Source organism: Etheostoma cragini, chromosome 16 (assembly GCF_013103735.1).
Source record: "Etheostoma cragini isolate CJK2018 chromosome 16, CSU_Ecrag_1.0, whole genome shotgun sequence".
Taxonomy (NCBI): Eukaryota; Metazoa; Chordata; class Actinopteri; order Perciformes; family Percidae; genus Etheostoma; species Etheostoma cragini.
In genome coordinates this window covers 20,589,890-20,606,677 of record NC_048422.1, presented here as the reverse complement: position 1 = coordinate 20,606,677, position 16,788 = coordinate 20,589,890, and the positions used below count along the sequence as shown (strand labels likewise).

The following is a 16,788-nucleotide window of genomic DNA, read 5'->3' as shown; positions in this document are numbered from 1 at the left end:
TATCAAAAATATAGACTAAACATATAATGTCAGTAGCACTGTCCTTCAGACAGTTACACATGTTGTCAAAATGTTGTTAACATTTGAACAATTAATATAAACAACACATTAACAACACATTACCAACACATAGACAACACTTTGGTTGTGCATTGTCTATATGCCATTGACTGATGTTAACGTATTTTTGAACTGCCTGGCTCGCCATAGGCTCAGGTTATTCAGCGGATGTGCCTGCTGTAACAGGCCCATGTCTGAAACCCCAGACAGACGGTCACATTTCACTAGAGAGTCAGCTTCGCTCGAGAACGTCGGCTAAAACGAGTCAGGTAAAAAGAATAACTGTATCTAAAAATCTTTTATTTGCATTGATAATGTAGCGAGAACGTGTTCTTGTCTCTTATGGGGTAACGTTACGCGTTCGTGAGTCATTTGATAACAAGTCCTCTGTGTCAGCCAATGTTATTTCTTTATCCGCAGCAGCAGTAACGTTAGAGCAAGATGGAGTGTGAGTGGAAGCCAGACGAGCAAGGACTTCAACAAATTTTACAGCTGCTGAAAGAGTCTCAGTCGCCAGATACGTCCACACAGAGATCCGTCCAGCAAGTATCCTTTCCTAAACCAGACATGGATTGTAACAACCTCTATGCTTATAACACACGTTTTGTTAGTTGTTGGTGCTTAATACATGTCAAATCGACTCAACAGGCTAGCGAAAGCTAACGTTAACACTAGCCTGGGTGGTTACCGTTATAAGAAAGCAGGTACGCAGGTGTTGGTGCTTTTTTGTCTTCGATAAGCTCAACATACTCCTCACAAAGCAGACCAAGCCGTGCCGTGTTGAATTACTCATGGCTGGCCATTTATAATATTAGATATTGGTGTTTATTATGCTGGGTTAATGTTACGGTTCGCTACTCTACAAGCGTCGCGTTAATCGTCTCCATACACACCCTCACTTTGCATTATGCTCCAGCAGCAAAAATAGTCAACAGCTTCATGCAACACTCTTAACGTTGTATTATCCATTACCTAATCTTCGAATAGCACTGGGCAAGCGTAAAGCTAAACAGGTATTCATTTTACACATGAGCATAATTGTACAGTGAAATGTCAGACATTATGATAGAAAGGTGTCACCATATATCCACTTAGTGTCTGCTCTTAAGTATAAATGATATAACACTATAAACAAAACATCAGTAATGTAATGTCGGGGTGTTACACCAAAATGTATACACAAAGCTTATGTGCAAAGAACACGGTTTATACGCATGACATTACTAGTTTGATGCATGCACAAGCATCCAAAAATGTACATTTCTCTTGTGACAGGACAATGAAAGAAAAATGTTAGCTACAATTGAAATCTGAATAAAGTAAAACCTCTCCCAAAACTATCTTGATTAGCATTAAATGCAACAACCAAAAACCTGGATAATGCTACATTTATTTATGTTTTTAGTGTCACATCTGCTCCATTTTATTAGGATTCATTCACACTTAAACCTAAAAACCACATATTTTACCCGCTACAACGATATGGCAAAGTAATTATAGCTGTGTACCATTTAAAAAGCATTACTCATCTACACTGTTGTCAACTGCAAATGTGTTACAGCTTTTTCAACAATAACAGAGAAGAATTATTGTCCACTGCTCCATGCTGCTTGCCCTTATGTCTAGTCTGGTTGCTTGTTGATCTTAAATGATTTATTTATGTAACACTTCATATGCACTGCATCATTAACTTGTAGATGAGCCTCTGTTATAGCCTTAATACGGCGTCTGTCAGGGTACGTACAATATTTTGTCACATCAACTGACATGTTTATGACTCCCCCCTACAATCATACACCCACTTCCCCGACACATACAGACATACACACATCATTATACTGTTACGTTACACCACCGTATGACCACATGAACCTTTGCCCTTTCTACATATCTTTAGATGAAAGAATCTGTCTTTGTCATTACTACCATGTAACACACTGTGGTGATGATGTGCTAACAACCTTTTCACATGCCATACATACAGTCAGCAACTTGTCTTCCTCAACCAGTTTTCCCAGAGACTTGAGCAGTTGAACCAATATCCAGACTTTAACAACTATTTGATATTTGTTTTGACAAAGTTAAAATCAGAAGGTAAGTTGTCTGCCTTGTCTGTTTCAGTGTGTCATTTTTCCGTATCTGTACTGTGTTCCTCGATCATCCGATGGTACTAGACAGTGTGAACGTCAGACCTGCCATTTTTATGTAACTGCTCAGTGACAGGTCGGTTTGGCCATGACTCTGGTGACCTGATGGCATCTTTGCCACAGATGATGTGGCACTTGGAATATGGGTCACTCTAATTTTAAACCTAATTCCTGGCACCACTCAACTCTTGGCTTGGCTGTCTGCACAGTAGATGACCGAAATGTTAAGTGGTGTTAAGACGTTTTAGGATGCTCTTACTTCAAATGTGACAAGCTACAATTAATTAAAACTGAAGAGAGTCCAGATATTAGTTACCAATTTACAAGGAAAATTCATTTAAATACATTGTTGGAATAATAATAAGTATTTCATATTAATAGTTCTTGTTGCCGCAAGACTGCGTTTCTGTTGTGCTGCTTGCTAGTTTGAATTAAGGAAATAAGATCTTTTGATCAACAAAAATGTTTCTCCCCCACCCCCCTTTCAAGATGAACCAACACGGTCCCTAAGTGGGCTGATACTGAAGAACAATGTTAAAGCCCACTATCAGAACTTCCCTAATGGCGTGTCTGATTTCATCAAGAGCGAGTGCCTCCAAAACATCGGAGACTCTTCGCCCCTCATCCGGGCCACCGTGGGTAAGTTACATCCTCTGCGTCTACTGAATGTGATGAAAGGATCACACATCATAACTTGCGTGTTCATATCTACAAAACAGATTTATCTATCTTTATTTGTGCCCGTGTAGTTCTCTGGTGGCGTAGATTCTTTTTTACATCTGCACACAGCACATACTGTCACTTTGGACCTCCAACTGAGTACATCAATTGTGGTAGTCTTGCATAGCCTTACCTACATCTCCACAGTGCTGTGTCAGCGCTGGATGGTCTGGCAACACCAGCTTATCATTCTGGGTTGTGAAAAAAACAACACTTGAGTTTTGTTTGTATTTCCTTGTATTGGTTTTAATCACTAAAAAAAGCAGTGTCTGTGCATTCTTTGTAGTTTTGTCAGTTTAATAGTTAATCTTAACCCGTAACAGGTATCCTCATCACCACCATCGCCTCCAAGGGAGAGTTACAAAACTGGCCGGAGCTTCTGCCTAAACTCTGCCAGCTGTTGGATTCCGAGGACTACAACACGTGTGAGGTGAGGATAAACGTGGGAGTTGTAGGTGGGATCTCGCGATTGTGGGATTTCCTACTAATCAGTCGGGGCCTATAGAATGTGGGCACATCTTTCAGACATTAAACTGTACCAATGATGACAGAAAAGATGTACCCATATAGACATGAGTACTGGTCTATGGCATGGAAGACCTTAAAAATCTTTATATGCAAAGTTACCATCAAACATTGAAAACTCAACAAAATTGAAGGCTGAATGCTACCACATTCATTCTATTTCTCACTCTACGGGGGACTGTCAGGATTTTTCCACATTTAAATTCCTAAATTTAAACCTGTTTGACATGCTACGATCCAGTGGTTCTGGCAAAACTAGTATCTACATGGTAGTATATTTTAGTGATTACGCTCTTCCTTGTTTGGATTTGATGGTAATAATGTAATTGTTGTATTATTCACTTATTTAGTGGTGTGAGTGTGTGTGAGAGAGAGACTGAGAGTGTATGCACATTTGAGATCCTGTTTTACTTTACAGCACACTTGTGCTATAAGTAGGCATGTCTGCTCATTTGTTTATTAATTTATCGCGGAAAGGGAAGAGAGCTGGGTCAGCTAAAAAGCAGCATCTGGACAGCATCCTGCTGGCTAGATGAGCTAAAGGCAGTCTCACAGCTGGAGAGGCAGCCACAACCGCAGATTATTTAACATGGAATCATTCATTTTTTTCTATCCTTGAAACGATAATGACCCCATTTTCTGACTTCACGCACATCATCCCCTAGAATAGCTTTTCTAATGTGCATATCAGCTAAAACAACATAGTTTTGTTTTGTCTTAAAATGCAAGTTTTATTTTTTCTCTTAAGTCCGCCATTATCCTATTTATTAAACCTCTCACTCCTGTGATTGCTTTGCAGTGTGATACTTATTATCAGTTCTTGATTGCATTAAGCGGAAGTGCTTTTTGTGCTGTGTTCTTGATCATATCAGTGCTTCTACAGTTACTACTTTGAAACGGTGGATAAATGCTCCATTGCAACGACCACTGAGATTCCAGTACAGTAGCTTGTAGTGGATGCAGGATCTGTGTTAATGGGCCGCACCCATACTCACATAAACTCCCTGGTCGTTAATATGCTGCCAGCTGTATGGGCCTCTGACATCAGCCATTACAGGGGAGGTGATGTATTACATAGGAAACACGCACATATTAGGCAATGTTTTAAACTGTCTATGTAAAAGCAGTTGTGTTGAAGTGCATTTGAAATGTATCCCGGCAGGATTACTCATCACCCCTTACATTCCTGCTGAATGTCCATACATTTGACCGTAATATCTGACAATTAAGGAAGTGGTGTGACAGAAAAATGGCTCTTCTTGTAGCATCACAGCCGGCCTCAATCAGAAGCTCAATCAGAAGCCGAGATTTAGGTCAGCTATTTACTGCAGAGGATCTTGAAGTGTATGTGTGTACGAGGCTTAACACTGAACGGCGACCAAGTGTAGCAACTCCTCATAAGGCTCACTATGATTTTGAAAAGCAGCTTGGAGGCTGGAAAGCTTCTTAACGTCTGATGGTGAAGATGGTTAAGTTGGTTCTGGATGTCTTCATTATCTTGTAATAACAGGTGCAAAATCTATATTTAAAAGCTGCCAGTGTATTCATTATAAAGTTTGTTGTTCAGCGGGTTTCTGTCCAGTATCATCGTGGTAGGGAAGCAAGGGTATTTTGCACTGCAATTGATCTTTTCCTGCTGTTTCTTTTACAGTAAGTTTTATAAATACTTTAAGAGTCTGGGAGAGCCCCCGGTGTAGCTATATACTGGGGTTATGGATGTAGTGAATGTTTCCTGTAATGTTAATGGCAGTAATGATACTCTAATGGGTTTGAACTATTACAAGATGTGAGGTTATAGATTTAAAGTGGCAAAAGATATCACATATTGCCACACCAGACAGGTCATTTATGAAGCCTGTTCTATAATGTAGGAATTGGACTTATACTTACTTAAACTTTCAATATATGGAGCCCCTATCATATCACTTAAGGTCGTATATATATCTTATTATTATTTGGTTTTTAACAAGAAAAGCTCTTTCATATGTGTTTCAGTACACCGCACCTGCAGCCTTGTGGCGTTTGTGTCAGATGGAACATTGCAGTACTTATTCTCAAATTCTTGTCCTTGATCTACTGTGGCTTATATTGTACCTCATTTGTACTTTGCTTTGGACAAAAGCAAGAAGCAAGAATAAATACGGTCTACTCTACCTTGTAAAAGTACCAGAGACAGCAAATATCGATGGCGTGTCAAACAATTTTTTAGGGTGTCGACAGATGCTGTAGAAATAATCCACACCATTACTGCCGCCCGCACTTTGATATCTATTTTGGGAATATGCATGGTGACTGCCAGTGTACGGTTTCAGAGCAGTGTGTACTTGGTAATCGAAGCGACGAGACGCGTTGGCCCTAGGCCTTTTGATCAGTCTGCATGTCCTCTGTGTTGTGTATTAACTGGATACTAGTGCAGTGCCTGTTGAAAATGTGTCTGTTTTTGAAAAGGCCGATTGCTTGGCCTGTGGTATTGCTGCATGTAGAATTCATCAAAATTCAATTGTACCCCAAAATTACATAGGGAAGGACCACAAACCACTTAATTTGCAATTCCACAGTATAGCATATTACCGATTTACAGTGTAGGCTACTTCTACATCAGAGGAAGACATTGTACTAATATATTTACCCAACAGAGAACGGGGGATTCAGAATGTAGGCTAATCACAAAATATCACAATGACAAGGTAGAGTAATCATTAGCCTGATGAAAGAGAGAAAGAGACGTTGTGTTGTATTATTGAGGTCCTGTTCATTTCTAGTAGCTTGACAGTTAATGGTGAAGTAGTATTGTGTAATTGTTATTAGGGTTGTAAGTTAGCAGTAGACGTAATTAACTCGACCCGGCTTGAGTCTGATGAAAATGGCTTTCTGCTCGGTTTAACTCTGAGATTTTCTCCCATTGCACAGCGCTGTGAAGGAATAATCTCAGAGATTACGTTATGTTCTGCCATCTTACATCAATTTAAAACATTAGCAAGAAAGCCCCGTTGCTCTTTGTCTCCGTTCCTTAGGGTGAGAAGGGGAGTGGCCAGCAGCTAGAGCTGCAAAAGCCAATGTGTGCTTCTTTTACCAATGTAGTAAATGATATCTTTTGCATATCTGATCCAAACAACGTCCATTTTGGCACCTCAAGACACCCTAAGTTTGAAATCCATTGGTTCGAGAGATATGCTCATAACACACAAACACACACGCACACACACACACACACACACTGAGTGCAGAAAGACAGACGTTCCTGTAATTTATAGATAGGTGTTTGCGCAAGATCACTCTGTTACAGAATGATCCTCTTTATGAGTGCAGTCAGTACAGACTCACGCTGAGCTAATGTCTGCTGATGTTGCTAGGATAGAGAGGGTCGGTTGGATACATGATCTAATTGGGGCGTGTAGCTGTTTACTTTGCGTAATGTATTTTGTCTTGAGTTGGGGTCTTTCATTGTCTTCTTTATAAAATTGTCTTAAATATATTTTTTAACATATGCAGCTAACCAAGTGCATGGATTTCTCATAATATATAATATGGAAAAGAAAAAGAAGAAAATAAACACCAGCTCATCCCCTTGGTAACATCAGCAGTTACAGCTGTACCAAAGGTCTTGTCTCTTTTCTGTGGTTTCAGAGCAGCAGTTGTAGGATGAGCCCCGTGGGCCAGCACACTGTACCCCTCTCTACATGCTCTATAAAAAGACAGGAGCAGGTGTGTTGGAGGCCGAGTGTAATGTTGGTGGATGGCTTTATATAGGTTTAGGCCTGACAGCAGTTTTACTTCTATGATTAATGGCAGTTGGAAGACGGTTGTGAGGTTTAAGTTGAGGGGGAGTAAGCGACCATATATGAAAATGCTTTGTCCCCTCAGTGCTCGTTTGTACCGGGACATTCTTTGCATGTCCAGAGCAGGAAGTGAAGGAGCCATTTATTTGACTAAATGCATAGCTCTCTTTGGCTTGCTGTCATCTGCTCGAGTTACATTCTCGCGTTTATTGCCTTCCGTAGCAGGACTTGAAGGGACGATTACAGTTTCAATGTTTCAGCGTCGCTGGAATGCTTGAAGGCCACACCCTATTTCTTTGCCCTTCTCTGTTGACACGCAGACACACAAACACCTGCATTACGGTTAGACGTAAGTGGGAGCGGTCTTGTGTCCGGTTCCACACATTTTCACGTAGGATGAGTTAAAATGGAGCTACATTTCAGTATTTAAAGTGCTTCCTGAGCCCATATCTGATGCATGAATAACTTATTGATTTGACTAAACAAGACATACCTCTAGCACTTTGCTTTGTTTTGTATAGACTGTAAAATTTAAAGAAGCTACATTATCTAATTATGGTTTTTGATGTGCCTATAAAAATGTCATCTGCATAGTAATTAATGAAATGACTGCGTTCACGTCGATTACACTTCGCCATCTCCTGTTATACATTGTATCCTCATACCTTCCTCATCTTATTTCAATCCATTGGTTTCTCCACATTTTTTGAGGCTTCTGTATCTGTCATCTGAAAGGAATGCTCACATGGGAAGGGTTTCCATGGAAACAAATTTCAGACACCGTCAGTGCTGTGCTGTGTCTTGTATCTGCTTTTCAGGCTGCATTTTTGTGAGAGACACTGAAGTCTGCAGCGTGTGTATGTGTGTGTGTGACTGTTTGAAGGTTATTAGAGCAGAAGGGGATGAATCCTATTGAAGATTATGGATGATAAGGTTGAATGCATTTTTGGGCACTGTGCAAAACACTGGAAGAAGATCCTCCTATGTGACTTGTCCTTATGCAAACCCATGTGATATAATATTTGTTCAGGGCAGAGCCAATAAAATATAGTCATACGGTATATTAACAAGTTGTTGAGAATGTATTACAATAATGTCAAAAAACCAAAGAAGGTAAACAGAACCCTAAGTCCATTCCAATTCCACAGACCCTTGTCTCCAGCTGCAGTGTAACTTGCCTAGAGGTCAGGTGTCTTAGTGGACTTTTCATAACATTCTCTGTTGTTTTTTTGCTTTTTGTTTTATCCCTCAGGGAGCTTTTGGAGCCCTGCAGAAGATCTGTGAGGACTCCGCTGAGATCCTGGACAGTGACATATTGGATCGTCCTCTGAACATCATGATCCCCAAGTTCTTGCAGTTTTTTAAGCACAGCAGTCCTAAGATTAGGTATCAAGTTTCCTTCCTAAGATTTCGATTTATATTGATTTTGTAACAGGGGGGTCAAACTCATTATAGTTTGTAGGCCAATCACCCCTAATTTGATCTCAAGTGGGCGAGACCATTAAACCAATCACAAAGATCAGAAACTTCATCTGCCGAGGAGTTTCTTGTCAGCTTGATGTTGGCAAACGCAAGTTGCTTCTGCCACGACAGCGTTCTAAGGCCATTGTAGGAAGACATTTTTTTTTTACGAACTCAAGGGTGAGGGGTAATATTCAGAGAAAAGATTTTCTTATATGAAAGGTCCCATGGCATAAAAATGTCACTTTATGAGGGTTTTTTAACATTAATATGAGTTCCTGCAGTCTGCCAATAGTCCCGCAGTGGCTAGAAACGGCGGTAGGTGTAAACCGAGGTACCTGTGGATCCTGCTCTGCCTTTGAGAAAATGAAAGCTCAGATGGGCTGATCCCCTTTCTCTGCTTTGCCCGTTCAGAAAATGTGTCCCACCCATGAGAGAGAGACATCATGGCTTTCAAACAAGCAAAGTGGCAGTTTGTCCGTCCCCCCCCACCTCCCAAAGCCTACAAACTCAGATATGGCACGTCCTAAGGAAAGCTTATTATGGGACTGGCTCTATTGGCTGTAATTCTGCACCAAGGCTGAATTCAGATACATTATTATGGGACCACTAAGGTCTATATAAAAGCTTCCAAAAAGCACCATGTCATAGGACCTTTAAAGTTGTAAATTTACAAAATAATAATTAGGATGTACTCTGAGATTAAAGTGGTAAATTTGGAACTGGAATAATGAAGCAAATACATTAACATTACACGTACTGTATATTTACAAGACGCACTAAAGGTCTATATATTCTTGTAAAGCCCCAGCGTGTCGTAATACAACAGGCCTGTAGACGTACATCTTCATATTTGGAGGTGGCGTTTGGAACAGAGAAGAAGACAGGGGCTGCATTCATAGTGTGCAACATGTGAGAATAGCATGTGTGTGTGGTTCTGAAGTGGTTGTTGTTGTGTTGCAGGTCTCATGCCATTGCCTGCGTTAATCAGTTCATCATCAGCAGGACTCAGGCTCTCATGCTGCACATTGACCCTTTCATTGAGGTAAGTCTGACCAAAATGCATCTTTACACGTGTTTGTGTGCCTTTGTGTGTTTAGACACAAAAATGAACAAACACATATACTGTCTGGAAGAGAGACGGTCTAGACCCAATGAGAATGACCTCCCTCCCTTAGGTCACTATCTCTCACTGTCTAAATGCTGTCTACTGCACTAAGAGTCTCTCTGTGCTTTACGACTCAGATTGTTGCTTTGTCCAGCCTTTGTTCTAAATCCCTGCTTTAATTTTTTATTTTTTTTAAGACCATGTGAACAGCTTCAAGTCATGGTTGGGACTTACTTTTAATTTGATTTGGTCCTTTTTCTGGCCTTTAAAATTGCTATTGCGATTCTTACTTTATTGATTTTATTGCTGAATGTGCTTTGTGTGTTGAGAGCTTTGGGAGGAAACATACAGATAAGTTACTTTAAATAAAATGCTAGCCCAATTTATGTACAATATTGTAACAAAATACCTAGCGTCTTGCTGCTTTCAATAGCAACATGTACCATCCTTAAAATGTTGAGCAGTAGTAAAAGGGCAACAGGCTGACGTACAAACTAGCAGAACAGTTAGAGATAACATGTCTGCTGTAATGCCATATGGAAACTTGGATACATGTTACATTGCTGCAAAATACACTCATTGAAATGTCCCAAGATTGGAACCATTGTATTTATGTCACAAGAAACCGTTATGTGACATAATACATAGTCACATAACGTACTTTAGGCATTCTGCGGTCTGTTATTTTCTTGATAACAGACCGTTGCTAAGTAAAACACACCGTTGCCATGCATAGCACAATATTTTGTGTCAAATTATTGATTTATTTGGTAAGTGGCCATATAATAAGCAGGATAATGTAGAGCGAGGCGGTCGTTATAGCAAATACAACCCCGACAGGGTGACCAGGACCCCAACACAAAGCTGTTGTTTGTAATAGTTGTTTCACAAAGAAGACGTTTGACGCTGGCGTCTTCATATCCTCTCTAGAACTTGTTTGCACTGGCGACGGATGAGGAACCAGAAGTGAGGAAGAATGTGTGCAGAGCTCTAGTCATGCTGCTAGAAGTTCGCCTGGACCGTCTCCTGCCACACATGCACAACATCATAGAGGTGAGTGAGTTTGTGGGGGGATTATTAGTCCCTCATTGCTGGACCTTCGTCCACAGCAGTGGAGATAAAAACCTGCCGTGGTTTATTGGCTTTACTTTAAACCAATCCCAATTGTCTTTGGCGGTGCTGAGACACGGACAGAGCCACGCCGCCGCTGCAAAGTAGCCTTGAGAAGGAACTGGTTTTGGTGGAACGTGTACGTTCGAAAGTTGTTTTATCCATGCAACAGAAAACTAAGATTTGACAGGTCTGGGGAACAGTTAGCCATAGTCCTCATAAATTGACTGGAGTTTAAAATTCCAACCCAAAGAGAGCGGAAAGTGTGAAATCTAGCGGCAACGGAGCAATCCCGGAAGAGGAACATGGTGGATATAGACTAGGGGTTCATAGACAAAGACTGAGCAAGTGAGAGAAGAAGGCGATAGCTCGGTTAAATAATTATAAAAACAGATATATGTATTTATAGAGTCTGGTGATTTTCTATATTTACTTAAAATATTTTAATATTTCCCCACAAAACATCAATAATGAATTGAAGTTTTGTCCGTCACACTTATTACTCTGCGCCATAGACCTCCATCGTTGTTTTGAAACAATTTAAAATATATCAGGGAGCCACACCGTTGCACTGGATGTTGCTTATGATAAACATAGACACTGTAGTTCATTTTGACTCCATCCCATAAACATTAGGGGGGGGCATAAATACCGGTACTTGTCTTTTCATTGGCTATGTTGACATTAGAAAATGTATCACCACTCAATTTTCAATGATATGCTCCCGATGACGCCCCGTGGACAGATGTGCTTGGTTTGACTGCAGATGTAGTTGCTTTAGCACTTTTTTTTTTAAATTAAATATTACAATTTGTAAATATAAAGTATGTAGGGTTAAAGTTCCCTTTTATTTCCTCTCAGTACATGCTACAGAGGACTCAGGACCAAGATGAAAATGTTGCCTTGGAAGCCTGTGAGTTCTGGCTTACTCTGGCGGAGCAGCCTGTGTGTAAGGAAGTGCTCTGTGGACACCTCTCCCAGTAAGAATAATGACACACACCCACACACACGCACACACACACACACACACACACACACACACACACACACACACACACACACACACATGTACATACAATACACAGACTGACACTCCATTGGTTATATTGAGAGCTGTTGATTTATATATAGAAACCTTGACAGTAAATCAGTGAATATCTTGTACTATGATGATATTCCTCTTCCTCACCTCAAGATGGCTGATTAAGACCCCTGACTGTTGACCTCAGCTGTAACATTTGTCACACAGCACCGAATCACATGGGAGTGATTGCTTGTAGGCTCCAACCTATCCTTGCCCTTTGTTCTCATAATTCTTTTCTTTGGCTTCTGCTCCAGGCTTACTCCAGTGCTTGTCAATGGGATGAAGTACTCTGAGATTGACATCATCCTGCTCAAGGTCAGTTTATAAAGCCTAATATTTGAGTTGTATACATTTTACTTTTAGTTAGTTTTAGTTTTTTTAGATTTTTGTTTTTTAGAAAAACGTATACAGTGCCCGTTTAAAATGTGCCTGTTTGGAACGGCCCGATTGCTTGGCCTGTTGTAGCTTTCTCCTAGAACCATTTTACCCCAAAATGACTCACAGAAGGACCCCAAAGCACCTAATATGCAACCACATTGTATAGCCTACTACTGACCTTCTGTGTGTATTCAGAGGTACAGATTGTACTACATGTACATGACAGAAAACGATGTAGATTCAGATTTTACTAGACATTAAAATGTGGAGTAAACAGACTTATTTTGAAGGATAGAAATGCCTTTTTATTGAGTTTCCTCTTAGCAAAATGCTCTCTTGAATTTAAGCTGGGCTTTTATTGTGAAGCGGTAGACACGGAAGAGCCAGCGTTATGGCACCGCTTTTTTCAAAATCTTTTCCTCAACCTTTTCCTCAACATTTATTGTTTGGGTGTTTAGTTCCCAGTTTATTAATATCAAATATCCAACATGGTCCAAACTGCTCCAAACTCCTAACCCAAAGTTTATCGAGTACTCCCGGAAACCAAGTGTGAAGTAAATAATGGATGAATGCTCCTTGAGATATTTCAAAGCGGACACACACACATACGTACAGATATTTCCTGATTTATAAGATATGTAGCAGCAACATACATGACTTTTCTTTCACCTTTGAACATTTGGCCTCAGGGGGACATCGAGGAAGACGAGGCCATTCCGGACAACGAGCAAGACATCAGGCCGCGCTTCCATCGCTCCCGCACAGTTGCCCAGCAGCATGAGGGCGATGGGATCGAGGACGACGAAGATGACGATGATGAACTGGATGATGACGATGATACTATCTCTGATTGGAACCTGCGTGAGTACAAATGGCGTTGTCTAGATGTCCCTCAAACGTTTGCCTCCATACGATTATAAATTGGCCCTTTTTAATCATCATCTCCCTCTCTCTTTACTAAGAGCTGAGAAACATACAGTGTATTGATCACTTGTCTTTTCTTTGTGTCTACTTTACCTTGTGATGTCTGTATGATGTTTGTCCGCACACTTCTATGTCTGTATGTATGTCTCACTACTTTTCACCAAACATTAGGTAAGTGTTCAGCTGCAGCGTTGGACGTGTTGGCCAACGTGTTCAGGGACGATCTGTTGCTGCACATTCTGCCCTTACTCAAAGAGCTGCTTTTCCATCCGGAGTGGGTGGTTAAAGAGTCTGGTATCCTAGTGCTGGGGGCTATAGCTGAAGGTAAGAAGGGAAATAGGAAGAAGTGGGGACAAAACATAGAGAGTACAATATGCACTCAGAAGAAATGACACTGTTCTTAACCCTGTCTCCAGGCTGCATGCAGGGCATGATCCCATACCTGCCCGAGCTCATTCCCCATCTGGTGCAGTGTTTGTCTGACAAGAAGGCCCTGGTGCGTTCAATCACCTGCTGGACACTCAGCCGCTATGCCCACTGGGTTGTCAGTCAGCCGCCGGATATTTACCTGAAGCCTCTAATGACAGAGCTGCTCAAACGTATTTTGGATAGCAACAAGCGTGTGCAAGAGGCTGCTTGCAGGTGAGCAAGACGTCCTGATAAAGCCATGTCATTTTACTGCATCATTTTAAACTAGGACTGGGACGAAGTTCTTTAGTCACGCTTCTTTCACGATACATGGGTTCCGATTTGATTTGTATTGCGATTTTCATATATTGCATTTCAATAGTAGTAGTGTTGTAATTTTCTTTTTCTTCTTTAACAAAAACACAATTCGAATAATACACTATTAGAGACAATACATCATAAGATATTTCACTTCTTTGTTTTCTAAGAAGAATGCACATCACGTCAGTCAATCAGTCTGACATTTATTTAATTTGTAAAGAAGGACATAACATGGATTTTCAGCTTTTTCTGCTTTCACTCTGTTTAGCTGGAAACAGATAGGATGTAGGCAGTGGTATTGTATAAACAGAAAATATTAAGGTGAATCATTGGATGAAAAAATTAATTAAAAAAAAATTCTAGGGAAAAGAATATATTTTTGTAATCATTGTGCAAAAAAATTACAATGTTTTCGTCTCTCTTATCTTAGTGCCTTTGCCACTTTGGAGGAGGAGGCGTGTACAGAGCTGGTTCCCTACCTGGCATTCATCCTGGACACACTGGTGTTCGCTTTCAGCAAGTACCAGCACAAGAATCTGCTGATTCTTTACGACGCCATAGGAACACTCGCAGACTCAGTGGGGCACCATCTCAATAAACCGGTACGCAGAACAAAAAAAAGGATTCACTTCACATTTACATGAGAATATTTACTTAGCACGTACTTTTAACTCCTTCCCCCTTTCACTTGTTGTAGTGATGTACTCTAATGTTGTTGTGTAGACATCATGCCCAGACAGTAAACACGCATTAACAAATCCCCCATGCTTTCAAGATTTGTTTGATTGTATGGGCAAATGCTTTAAAGGGTGTAATTATCTTACCCAGTCATTAGTTGCGTACTGTGTATACAGACTAATTGAATCTGTGTCATTTGTTAGGAGTACATCCAGATGTTGATGCCTCCACTGATCCAGAAATGGAACCAGCTGAAAGATGAAGACAAAGATCTCTTCCCGTTATTAGAAGTGAGTCTCTGATGCAAAGTTACGGCCTGCCCAGACCATTTAGTGGATAGTGAGTCCGTTGTGTCAGTCCCGGTCCTGTGATGATAACCGAGTGTGAACAAGCAACTGACTGTATCTACCCCCCTGCCTGCCTTCCTCAGTGTCTGTCGTCTGTAGCCACAGCCCTGCAGAGTGGCTTCCTGCCCTACTGTGAGCCTGTGTACCAACGCTGTGTCAACCTGGTGCAGAAGACCCTCGCTCAAGCCATGGTGAGTGTGTAGGACCCTCAACTGTGTACGCATACACACACACACTTCTCTCTCTCTCTCTCTTTCTCTCTCCATTTATCTACATATTAGGCAGGCCCCTACACTGCCTGTTTTCAAATCCGCTCATAAAACATACTTTTACACTCAGGCCTTTAACACACCAGAATAGATCTCTTTCTATGTTATTGTCATTTTGCTGTGAAACTGTTGTCCTTTGGGTGTCACTGTGTTCTTATTCCGTTTTTATTCGCTCTGATTGTACTGCAGTGGTCAACTGTTGTTGTCTTTGAATGTGCTTTATGAATAAATTTGGATTGGATTTGATAACGAGCACGTTTGAGCTGCTGGACCTCTGCTACACCTACTTCCTGTACAGCCGGGCTACACTTGAAGCTGCTTTAATCAATATGTTTGTGTTAACAATGAATCCAATCAGTAGCATTAGATGAAAGGATTTGCTCATAGTGACAAAGCCACAGTTAACTATCACCTAATTAAATTCCACTCTTGTCCTCTTTTCTACTGTCCAGCTTTATCAGTCACAGCCAGACCAGTATGAGGCCCCTGACAAAGACTTCATGATCGTGGCTTTGGATCTTCTCAGTGGACTGGCTGAGGGTTTGGGAGGCACCATTGAGGAGCTGGTTGCTCGTAGCAATATCCTCACCCTCATGTACCAGTGCATGCAGGTCAGTGGTGCAATGTCACTAAGTAAATCAACTCAAGTACTGTACTTAAGGACAAATTTTGTTCTTGGAGTCTTTTCTTTTCATGCCACTTTCTTCTTCTTCTTCGCTACATTTCAGAGAGAAATATTGGACCACTACGTTAATCTGGCAGCTTTTGTTACTAGGGGTGCGGTTCATGCTACTGGCGTTTTGGTTAATACCTCGTTTCAGACATCACAGTTCGATACGAGTTTGGAACAATGGAAGGGCAAGCAAAACAAAGATGCAGAAAGAATTTTTTTTATTATTTCTGTCTCCGGCTATACCACCTGGCGTCATACAGTCTCTCCCCTGAGCTAGCTGCAGCAACCTGAAGTAAAGTAAAGTCAGATGTAAAGAGTAAACAATAAGTACCCCACATCATCTCCAGACTCCATCTGGAACTTTTAAACAAAAGAAGACAATCAGCTATAAAACTGAAAATACAGCATCTCTGTTCTCTGCAAAGACAAACTAAATCACTTGATTAATGCAACCACGACGTCACGAAATCATGACGTCTCCCGGAGATTTTTCACTGCAGAAAGCTTTTAATACTTAAAGTACAGTTTCCTGATGATACTTGTATTTGTACAGTGTGGCATTAGCACTTTTACTTAAGTAAAGTGACTGAATACTTCTTCCACCACTGATGCAGGTAAAGAAAGTGAATAGCATGGCGCTTATCGGATAACCGTTAACCTCACTTGCATTGTTTGCCTTTGTTGTTCTTTCCAACCGTTCAGGACAAAATGCCGGAAGTGCGTCAAAGTTCTTTTGCTTTGCTTGGCGATTTAACCAAGGCTTGTTTCCAACACGTCAAACCATGCATTGGTATGT

At 40.8% G+C, this 16,788-nt stretch overlaps 1 protein-coding gene across 4 annotated transcripts in view; it reads left to right on the top strand.

The window, feature by feature from the left end:
• Positions 1-183: 183 nt before the first annotated feature.
• The window catches only part of tnpo1 (transportin 1), a 29,772-nt gene continuing 13,167 nt past the window's right edge, over positions 184-16,788 (top strand). For 3 of the 4 annotated variants that reach the window (XR_004660004.1, XR_004660005.1, XM_034897096.1), the window contains exons 1-18: positions 184-329; positions 481-606; positions 2,079-2,154; positions 2,697-2,846; positions 3,251-3,357; positions 8,484-8,617; positions 9,656-9,737; positions 10,731-10,853; positions 11,772-11,890; positions 12,249-12,309; positions 13,062-13,233; positions 13,468-13,620; positions 13,713-13,938; positions 14,456-14,627; positions 14,907-14,993; positions 15,134-15,241; positions 15,772-15,930; positions 16,695-16,782. Coding sequence is in view for 2 of the 4 variants with exons in the window: in XM_034897096.1 (XP_034752987.1) it covers positions 502-606; positions 2,079-2,154; positions 2,697-2,846; positions 3,251-3,357; positions 8,484-8,617; positions 9,656-9,737; positions 10,731-10,853; positions 11,772-11,890; positions 12,249-12,309; positions 13,062-13,233; positions 13,468-13,620; positions 13,713-13,938; positions 14,456-14,627; positions 14,907-14,993; positions 15,134-15,241; positions 15,772-15,930; positions 16,695-16,782 (2,122 nt within the window). In the remaining 2 variants the exon portion in view is untranslated. The remainder of the gene's footprint in view (positions 330-480; positions 607-2,078; positions 2,155-2,696; positions 2,847-3,250; positions 3,358-8,483; positions 8,618-9,655; positions 9,738-10,730; positions 10,854-11,771; positions 11,891-12,248; positions 12,310-13,061; positions 13,234-13,467; positions 13,621-13,712; positions 13,939-14,455; positions 14,628-14,906; positions 14,994-15,133; positions 15,242-15,771; positions 15,931-16,694; positions 16,783-16,788) is intronic. The other variant, XM_034897097.1, reaches the window with a different exon arrangement.